This window comes from Hydra vulgaris, chromosome 03, assembly GCF_038396675.1.
Source record: "Hydra vulgaris chromosome 03, alternate assembly HydraT2T_AEP".
NCBI lineage: Eukaryota > Metazoa > Cnidaria > Hydrozoa > Anthoathecata > Hydridae > Hydra > Hydra vulgaris.
The window spans coordinates 41,149,973-41,161,345 of record NC_088922.1 but is presented as its reverse complement, the minus strand read 5'-3'; the positions used below and the strand labels follow the sequence as shown (position 1 = coordinate 41,161,345).

The following is an 11,373-nucleotide window of genomic DNA, read 5'->3' as shown; positions in this document are numbered from 1 at the left end:
TATTAGATTTTGAATCTAGAATAACTTTAATTTCAGGGGTATCAGTTAAAATACATGATTTTCTATTACGTCTTTTTGAAGTATTTGTTTTTCTTAATTTGGCTTTAGGATGAGGTCGTATTATCTCAGGTGAAACAATTGATCTTGATGGTAAACTCACAGTAGGGATTTCCCCTAAAACAATAGATGATGTTGATGGTACACTGGATGGAGCAGTTTTAACATCAATAATCTCATTAGAAAGGCAAGCTTCAGTATTCACTATTGGCCTATCAGTCAATATCAGTAAAAATATTTTCATTAAATGGATAAAATCCAGTACATTTAAAACTGTTTATAATATTATTTGGTACAAAAGCATGAGGATAAGCTTGACCAACGAGGTAAGATATATCATAAATTGTGACTGGTTTACCAGCATTGCCTGGTGATATCATCCAGTTATTCATGGCATTGTTATAAAAAGTTTTAAATGGTCCAAAAACACCACGATCAAGAGGTTGCATTTTATGGGTTGTGTGAGGATGAAATGTCATTAAAACTATGCCTGATTTTTTTGCTAACTCAATAACAGAAATGTTTACATGACTCTCATGATTATCCATTAATAAAAGAACAGGTTTTTTAATTGACGGTCGCACATTACTAATAAAATGTTCAAGAAATTGCACAAAAATGACTTCATTTGACCATCCAGACTTACTAGCTGCTCCTACACTTCCAGGAGGACAATTATTTAACATGTAGTCTTTGAATTTAACACGTGGAAATACAAGTAATGGTGGGATGCTATTTCCAGTAGCATTAATGGCTACAATCATTGTTACATTGTTGCCTCGTTCAGCACTAGTTATGCTCCCTATTTGTTTTTTACCTTTTGGAGCTAGAATTTTTGGTGGTACGTGGACTGTGGTAATTCCTGTTTCATCACAGTTCCAAATATTTGATGGGTCAAAATGATAACGTTCTAAAACATTTTTGTAATTTTTATATACAATTCTTACAGTTTCTCTATTGAATGCAGAAGATCTACCAAGACTTGTAGGTTGTGGTTTACGTAGAGATAGCTTGTTATTATATCTTTTGCGAAAATCTCGCAGCCATTGTTCACCTGCACATTTATTTTTCATCCATGAAGTTTCAATTTTTTTATGATTTGCTAAAGCATACTCATATGCAAAGGATCTTATCTGCTTTAATGTAAGTCCATAATGCATATTTGCAGCATCTGCCAAGTAGTTTACCAAAATTAATTCTTCTTCAGTTGAGAATACTTTTTTTGGTTTGGTATGTGAATATAAATATTCGCAACTACCAGATTTTTTAAACTGCTTCAACTGATATATTAAAGTCGACTTTTTAATGTTGCAATGTCTTGCAGCTTCACTTAAACTCATTTTTTGTTGAAGCACAAAATTCACTGCATTTAGCATATCCATTTCGGAAATCTTTTTTCGAAAAACACCAATCTTGCTCCTTGGCATTTTAAAACTAAAATATATTAACAAAATTAATTAACTATTTCGATACATTTAATTCCCTATAGCTGAGCAGAAACTAGGTAATAAAATGAACTTGACAATAATATTGCTTCAGCTGTCCAACTAACTAAATTAACAAAATTGATTATTCTAAGTGTAGTAGTGGTTCAAGAATAAATAGTGAATTGCATTAAAATTCAATGGAATTATTTCATCATCATAATATTAGAAACAATTTTGCATTAAAAAGCAATAAAGCACAGACGACGTCTAATAAGGTAGATTATAAATTTTATAATCTTGCCCTCTTAAAGTCCGCAAATTACCGAGGAAGCAGTTTTTATTGGTCAAAGGTACAACGTCCTTGACTGGTCAAAGGTACACGAGATGGGTTTCTTTAACAGTTATTGTCTTAATCCCCATTTACGGTCAGACATAATCATCCAAAATTTTCCATAACAAAAAAAAGATGTTAGGTAATGTTTATAATGTCGTAGATGAATCAAACAACAATTTATCACAGTTTTAAAATCAGAATAAGATTAACACAAATATTTACTTTTTAAGAGTCAAAACTTATAATTGCTTGTGGATCAATACCATCTATCCCAAGTATAATGTTTTACGATAAGAAGAGTTGTCATGGACTACTATTTCAAATGACACTTCCCATTTTTTTAAAATAATAATAGTAAGCCAACAGAGTAGAGTGACCAAAGGTACAACGTGGTCAAAGGTACAACAGGTTCCCCTACAGTTAGAAATATTTTACAAAGAAAAAAATTGGTGTCTATGCAGCTGTTAAAAAACCTATGTTGATGGCCAAAGATCAGCTCACAAGATTGTGAGTCGATCTCTGGCTCAAGATTGTGGTGGTGTAAAGAGAAAATTGGGTGGTCTTTGGAGAAGCGGAAGCAAGTAATTTAGTGATGAAAGTAACTTTGAAGTAATAAATAGAAAAAGCAAAGTCATTGTTAAAATATTTAAATCGGAAAAGTATAGTAATCGTTAGTGTTGTACCAAGGTTGCAAAGTGGCGGCGGTAGTGTTGGTATTTGGGACTACTTTAACTTTAACGGAGTAGGAGTGTGTAACATTTGTACAGGTCGAATCAACCAACATACATATATAGAGACGCTAGAAAACTGCATGGTTTCATTTGTGGACATGCTGATTGAATAAAACGAATGGTGGCAATTTCAACAAGTTTTAGTGCCAGCCCGCACAGCTCGTATAGTAAAAACATGGATAAAAGAAAATAAAGTAGATTCAATGTCCTGGTCAGTTCGATCAACAGATTTGAATCCAATTGAATCTATTTGGGCTCGGATGGACAAAGAATTAGTCAAGGTGTAAATGCGATCCATAAATAGCCTAAAGCAAGAATTAGATAGAATTTGGAGAAGAGTTCCAAACGAAATCTGCAACAATCTTGTAAAATCAATGCAAAAAAGATGTGCTGCTTGCAAAAAGGCTCGTGGGGGATATTTTAAATACTAGCTTAGATGTTATTTTTGTTGCTTTAATTTTTTATAATTGCAGTTTTTGTCGATATTTTTTGTTATTATGTTTGATAACGTTTTTATATACAATTCTGTGTTATAGTATGCCATCTAATATGCAAGATTTGTTTGAAAAATATTTTTCTCGCAAATAAAATAATATTTGTTGAATATCTTCTTAAGTTTTTTTTTTTTTTTGGTTGTTTAAATGTGGTTTAAGCAAAAAAATTTTACTGCCTATTTTTTTTGAAAGCACTGTACGTATACCTTATAACCAATTTGTATAAAAGGAAAATAAATAACAATTCATTAATAGTTGAAAAAAATAATAATAAAATAAAAATTTCAAGAATTCAGATAAGATTTCAACAATAACATTCAAGATTAGAGGTAACACCATAACTAAATTAATGGAAAAAAAGTTAATACATTCTGTGACATAATTCATTTTTAAACTGTTGTAAACTAACTTTCGTATTTGCAATCTAAGGAAACTTTTTCCACAAATAAGGTCCACGATATTGAATATGTAATTTGTTTTGAATTATATTTAGTGACAATTGAGTTAATATCTGAAATTTTTGTTGGATATTTATAAACTACTTTGTAAAAATAGGAATGAAATGTTTTAGGAGTTCCATCTTTGTTTTATACATGAGTATTAAAACTTGGTATAAGTTGATTTTATAGACATTTAATGCACCAAGTATTCGCAGAAAAGGCTCGCATGGTACAATAAAGAAAAGGCTCGCATGGTAAAGTTTTATCAGGTCCAAATAATAATCTACACGCGTGTTTTTGTTTACTGTACATTTTTTTAATTTTGTATGATTTGTACTTGCCCATGCAATATTACAATAATTTAAATAACAATGAATGAAAGAAAAATATAAAAATTTTAAAGAAATATTGTTTACAAATGGTTTAGCCCTATATATATTGGCAATATTTTTTGATATTTTTTTCTCAATACTTATATACACTTATATATGCTCACTCCAACGTAATTATTCATCTAAAATTACGCCCATAAAGTTTACTGAAGTCTTTTTATTTTTTTTCATTTTAATTTTATCTTATTTTAGGTGCCCCAAGAAATCCCTACGTTCTTATCACAGAGCGCAAACAACTTTTGAACCAAAGTTAGTTATTATTTTTTCTCCATATTATTCATTTTTTTTTTTAAATTATTATATTGTGATTTATAGTATCAAAGCTTTTGACAGATCAATGAAAACTCCTAATGTAAAGTAGTCAGTACATAATTTGTTTGTTATTTGACTGACTATTTCAACCACTGCATGTTCAATTGAAATTTTTTTTTGAAATCAAGTTGTTTTGAATACAACATATCGTTTTCTGATAAATGACTAAATAGCCATTGTACATTATTACTTCAAGCAGTTTTGAAAAACTTTTTGTAAGTCTATAATTAGAAATAATGAGTCATCGCTAGTCTTGAAAACCGGCGTCATTCGTGCAATTTTCAAATTTTCAGGTACAATACCTGTTTTAAAAGAAAAATTAAAAATGTGAGACAAAAGAGGTTTGGTTATATCATAAATAGATTTTTCAAAATTAACGTTAATTTTAACGTTAAATCAAACCCAGCACTTTTGTTAGTTTTAAGGTTCGCAATTCAATTAGTTATCCATAACTTTATCGTAATTTTTTAAATGAGATTCATATGAAGTTGAATTCAGAGGAACTTTTGAAAAATGAAAAGAAACCATATAGAAAACCGTTAAGAAAAACGTTTAAAAGATAAAAAAAGAAAAACTGACATCTGAAATATTTTGATACTTGAAAAATTGTTTGCTGTTTGACGCAATTCATACACCATTGTTCCTGTCCAAAAAAGGTAGGAAGCGATGTATTTGGAACATTATTTATTTAAAACGCATAGTTAATATCAAGAGATTCTCTTTTTTTTTTCATGGTAGTTAGAATTAATCGTAAGTGTTTTGAGATGCATCCAATTAAAAATACCGTGGAAATTTTTGAAGTATTAAGTTGCTCCGGAAGTACGTGATAAATGTAATTGATATTTAGTTATAATTTTTATATTTTATAGTTATAATTTATTTTAAATTAGGTGGAGTTGTACAAATTAGTTAAACTAAGTTTTTGACTTTAGGGGTTCATTTGAAATTTGAGGTTCGGAATCCATGGGACTTTTAGTATTGTATCATTATTTTCTGCTTTACATCTGACTTTACAGACGGGATTGTTTTGCTTTCAAAATAGTTGTGTCTATATCACAATAAAAATGATACATAATTGACATTCTTGCAGTTAATTGCATAATTGCATTCAGAGAAAACCCGTAGAGATTTGTTAACTTCAAGTACAAGCTAACAATAGACCTAGATTATCTTATCCACCCTACAATAATTAAACCTTGAATTCTCAGAGATAAAAACTTACCTTTTATTTTATTATTAATAATTTTACACACCATTTTTTTTATTAGTTGGTTCTTAAGATACTCTAAGAAGACCTAATGGAATCTACGAACATCGCCAAGAAGACCTAATGGAATCTACTGAACATCGCCAGTATTCAATGATGAGGTTTTCCGTTGCCTACCTCCATCAATGTCATTTTTATGTCCCACTCGTACACACTTAAATTAAATTTTTTTCTTTCTATTTATCTTTTAATATCAGTGGACGAGAGACATTAAGTACACTTAAATGGAGAATTCAAGTGCTGTAACTTGAATGTAGTTTAATACGCTTTTAACTTGCAACAAAACAATTATTTAAAAATATAAATATATTTCTAATTATACAAAAATTTTTTATTATTTTTAAAAAGATGTTTTATGACTTAATGATATTTAAAGAAAAAAAACAAATTTATATCTATTATTTAGTTTGATTTTTTGTTGCTACAGTTAGTAGTAATCTGTAAATGTTTCTTTTTACAATTTTTTTATTTATAAAACTAGCTGCTTTGAATCAAATTAAATTCAAAAAAGCAATGCCTCAAAAACAAAGGAACAAACCACAACCTTCTCCAGAACGTTGATGTAAAACTTATTATAGAACTTTGTGTTTCACAAAAAGTACGGAAAAAAAAAAGCATTATCAAGACAGCGTGTTTGACGAACGCAATGGAATTCGGGGTCGATTATTGCCGATTTTTGAAGCAGATGAATAGTAATTGTTCAAAAGTGTATTTCTATTTTCTTTGTCTGAAGCAGTATCAATGCTAAGAACCTAAATTAATATTAAATTATTATTATAAACCAACATAACAAATGCGGTGCAGCAAGGTTCGAAAATTCTTAAAAATGAAACGGAATTCAACGTTAACACTTCTAAAAAAATTTAAATTGTTAAATAGCCTAATACTTTAAATTTTTTACGTTTAAGAAAACTGTAAACTACTAAAATAGAATCATTTTTCTTGCGTTCAATACAAAAGTTAAATATAAATAAATTATTCATGACAAGTTATAAATAAGTATTTATAAAAGCTATTGGAAAACTACTTACTTCGTTTCCAGTATCATCAGGACTACAAGGTATAAGAAATTCGCTTTCCTTTTGTTTATCTTCGCTCTGTTGTAAAAACGAACCATCGTGATTCTATTTTATAAATAGATATGGATCATTAGAAAATTCAACTGATTTTAAAGTTTTACACTGATACGCATAATTACCTCATCTGACTCATACTCCAATAAAGAAGGAAGTGGAGGAATATCATGGCGTTGGCGATACTCATTAATAATTTGTTCATGTTCCTGAGTACGTTGCAAGGAACGAGGGTAGTTATACTCTTTTTGGCTAGGTGTCAAACCTGTTTAAACAAATAAAAATTATGTATATATATATACATACGTATATATGTATGTATGTATATATATATATGTGTATATATATATGTGTGTGTGTGTGTGTGTGTATATATATATATATATATATATATATATATATATATATATATATATATATATATATATATATATATATATATATATATATATATATATATTACTAAAGAGTAAAACTCACCAAAAAACTCGAACGTAATGCATCATCGCATTTATTTTATTAATAAAAAAAACGTTTGATAACGCGCCTTGCAAAGCCTTAAATCATTCTAATTTATAAAACTTTTTGTTTATTTATATCAAAAAAATGCAATTATTTGGGAGCCAAAAAAAAAACATCTCCAATACTAGAATTTTTTTTCCTTTCAAAAATAAATAAGTAAATAAATAAAAAAAATATTTTATTTTACAGAGATTCCCTGACAGGTATTTAAAAAAAAATAGACTTCCTAACAAAAGTAGAAAATATAGAATTTTCAACAGAGAATATAGCTATTGGATGAACAACTTTACCTTTTTGTGTTCAAAATAACTTAAATTCATATAATAACAAAAATGTCAAATATAACATTTAAGTTTGGAAAGAGCTGTGATGTTGTGGGTTATCCTTTAGATGCACACCATACCCAGACATACATACAAAGACATACATACCCAAAACCATGTTTGACTATGTACATTTGGCAATTTTATTACGAGAAAATTTTTATTAAGATATATATTTATATGCAAATTAAAAAAAGATATGCATAGTCAGTTGAAAAAAAAGAAAACTGATTTTTACTATACACCGTGTGCCTGGATGAATCTGAACCTCTATGAAAACACCCCAAAAAACTTTTTATGTAATTCTTTTACATATATATATTAGTTATAAAAGTTATAAAAATGAAAAATATTTGTTGGGAAATTTTTGAGAAATGGCCCTTTAAAACTCGCAAAAATAAAAAAAGCCATAAAAACAGGATAAAAACTATTTTTCTTATCTAGAGTGTTGAATTTTAAAAATATACATTTTTTTTGCTCCATTTATTATATTTTTTTAGAAATTTACTTCCTTTAATTCATTGTTATAGTCCCGAGTTTCAATAACAGCATTTTAAGCCCTAAATAGCAAAAAATGGGCTATTATTTAACAGTTTGATTTTAAATATATATACTTTTAATTAAAACAAGTAAACAATTAATTAAATATATAAAATATTATTAGGTTAGTAAATATAACTAAAAAATCAAACATTATTTGTGAGCTAATTAAAATGCTTTAAAAATCACACAATGAAAACCGTGCACAAGTTTGTGCAATTTGCTTTTGCACAAGAGGAAAAAAAGAAAACAAACAAGTTACTAATACACAAGAGGTTGAACTGAAGGCTCATTTGGTGTCAAACTATTCACTGCAAGATCCAAGGTTTCCATCTGCGCTTTGTATTGACTACAGATTAGACTTGAACAAGATAAAAAATGGAGATTCTACAGTCAATCATTTAATAGCAGAGAACTATGACCTAGAGCTAAAAACTATAACAAGGTATTTATATATAAAATTGCAGCTTATTTTTTAATATCTACCTAGTTAATTTTTATAGAAAATGTATCTTTAGGTAGGAGGTAAAGGAGGTAGATGAGTATTTGTTTACATTGTGTAGGAGTATTATTTTTAATGAAATGTTACAACTGGTTGATCAAGTAAAGTTTAAAATAAATTGCTAAAACGAGTAGTAAAAATAAATTTAAATATAAAAAGGTTTTGTGCATCAATTAAATTACAAAAAAAAAAAAAAACATTCAGGGAAAAAAAAAAAAAAATATATATATATATATATATATATAAAATAATAATTTATATATTTATATATATTATAATATAAATAATATATATTCATATGTATATATAATATATTATATAATATATTATAATACATGGTCTGTCTAAGTTAACAAGTATTAATTTAATCACAAATCTCCCCTCTAAAAATAAACTACTATAGTAGTATATAATAATATAATGTTATAAATGGTAAATATATTTAACATTTATCGGCTTTTATCAGGTGTATGGAAAGATGTAAATGCAGAATTTGTAAAATTGCTAGCTTGAATGGTCTTAAGTGGAAATTATTTGTCAACAAACAGAAGAATAAATCTAATAACTCAAGATTGTTTCCCACATGGATCTGTTCACACTGCTTTGCTAGTATCTATAGGGGATCAAACCACTCCAAAGATAAGTGTAAACTAAAATTGAAAAAGTTAGCCAACATTTCAAACCTAATTGATCCTAAACTGGCTGAACAGATCAGTTATAAAACTATAAAAACAAGTAAAGAATCAGGTAATTCAGTCATCTCCATTACGTCCCCTAATGGTGTAATAGTTGCGGGATTTCTGACTGCAAGAATGTTTCTATAATACAACAGGAAGCTAGGCTGACTGATCGTCAAGTTATTTTAGTTCTGAAAAACTTGAGACTTGGGGATGGAAATGTTCCTCGTGTAAAGGAGGTTATGAGAGTTTAGAAAGGTATTTTTGGCAAGTTATTTTCTCAGGAATTATTTACATTTCAAAACTTTAATGGGAAAAAAATAATCCAACCATTTTTCTTCTGTTCCAATATCTTTGAGTTTGTGGAAAAACTAGCATATCTTAGGTAATCATAACAATTTTGGTCGTTATTTGTTTTTTGAGATTTCATATTCATTATTTTAAACTAATTGATGAATATTTATATTATATATTAAATTGTAGGGAACAGCCTTTTTTAGAGATGGCTGCAAAGTCTGGTCTTGATTTTTGAAAAGGACATCTGAAGCTAACCCTTACAACACTTTATGATCCAGATGATTTAACATTCATCAGACCTTCAACCAGAGTAACCAGGAAAAGGGGCATTGGTTCAGGTAAAAATAATTTTAATTCTCACATGCTATTGCTTTTAACTTATGTGTTAACTTTTATTAAGTGTTCAAAAATATCAATTTAGGAAATCATTACAAAGATACCGGAAGGAGGAAGATTCAGATCATTGGATCAGCTCCAAAGGTTCCAGAGACATCATAACTGCAAGATATTCATAGAGAAGACTCAAATCAATCTTCTATTATTTAACTTCACTGGTGACCTTAAACTCTTAAATATTGTGTCTGCAATAATGTCACCTGCATCAAAATATCCATGCTTATACTGTCTCCAAATAGTGAAAGAAGTGAAGCCTGGCAGACAGATGCTACACTCAGAACATTTAGTATACTCTTTTTTTGCTTTGAGGATTGGATAACCTTCGGAGGAGGTTATCCAATCCTTAAAGCAAAAGAGTATACTGTGTGGCGACTTCTTTGCTCTTTCATGAAGATGATCCTGATGACAGCTTGGTGATCCTTAAGAGGCCACCACCAGCTCTTTATCTTAAGTTGTCCCTAAATCATGTCTTTAAGGAGCTACAAAACATTTGGCAGGATTGGTTAGCAGGACATTCTATTCTCTTCGAACCATACCATGGTGACACACTTGAAGGTAATGAGTGTTCTAAGGTTCTAAGACTCCTTGATTGATTGGAAAAAGTACTTCCTGTGGAGCTGTCTGGTTTTTGGATTACATGCACGACTTTTCAAAGGTCATTGACTCTACATTTGTTGTGTCTGTAAATCCTGATTATAAGAATGTTTTAAAAAACCTAAGGATGTCTTTTGAGTCTTTACAGGAAGAGTTTGAAGTATCTGAAACCCTTAAACTTCATGTAATACACACACATATTGACCAGTTCATCAACATAACAGGAAGGAGACTTGGTCAGATTTCAGAGCAGGAGTTGGAAAGCTCATATTCATCATTCTTGGAGGTTTGGGAGCGATGCTTGATAAAAGACATTTCTTCACCTAGATATATGGAAAACTACTCTAAGGCTATTCTAAACTTTGATACTAATAATATTTAGTTATGTAGTATGCAATTATATGTATTTTAAGTTTTTATATCTAATTAAGTTGTACTTTACTGTAAACTATATTTTGCATCCCCTTAAGAAAAGATTTTACACCTTTTTTTATTTTTGCGGGTTTTTAAGGGCTGTTTCTCAAAATTTTCCCAACAAATGTTTTTCATTTTTATAATTTTTATAACGAGTATATGTATGTCAAAGTATGACATAATCCATTTTTTTGGGTGTTTTCATAGAGGTTCGGTTTCTCTCGATTCCTTTCTTTTAGTCTCAATTGCCTTTTAAATATGATTTAAAAGGCAATTGAGACTAAAAGAAAGGAATACCTACTCATATTCCAATGATCATTTTGTGAAAAACATCTATCAAATTTTTATATATTATACAGGAACATAAAACAAGTCTTAATATAAAGCCCAAATATTAAAAACAAAGCACTATATCTTTAAACTTTTTTTTATTTAACATAAATTATTTAGGCATTTAAACCATTTTTAAATAACAGGTACCAATAACAAAAACTTTCAAAGTTATTCTTAATATGAATGGCAAACTAAATCTCTGTTTAAATCTGCTATCATTTCCTTTAACAAAGGTTTTTTGTTTTGCA

General features: G+C 28.8%; 2 protein-coding genes across 2 annotated transcripts in view; both read right to left on the bottom strand.

The window, feature by feature from the left end:
• Positions 1–272: 272 nt before the first annotated feature.
• LOC136078676 (uncharacterized) lies at positions 273–1,484 on the bottom strand. Its single transcript, XM_065794461.1, has one exon. The coding sequence runs from the start codon at positions 1,482–1,484 to the stop codon at positions 273–275; it is 1,212 nt and encodes a 403-aa protein (XP_065650533.1).
• A 4,358-nt stretch (positions 1,485–5,842) lies between these two features.
• LOC100212075 (kinesin-like protein KIF11-B) overlaps positions 5,843–11,373 on the bottom strand; it is a 49,606-nt gene continuing 44,075 nt past the window's right edge. The window contains exons 21-23 of the mRNA XM_065793233.1: positions 6,653–6,792; positions 6,486–6,578; positions 5,843–6,206 (exon numbers count right to left, since the gene is read on the bottom strand). Of these exons, the coding sequence (XP_065649305.1) occupies positions 6,075–6,206; positions 6,486–6,578; positions 6,653–6,792 (365 nt within the window). The 3' untranslated portion in view covers positions 5,843–6,074. The remainder of the gene's footprint in view (positions 6,207–6,485; positions 6,579–6,652; positions 6,793–11,373) is intronic.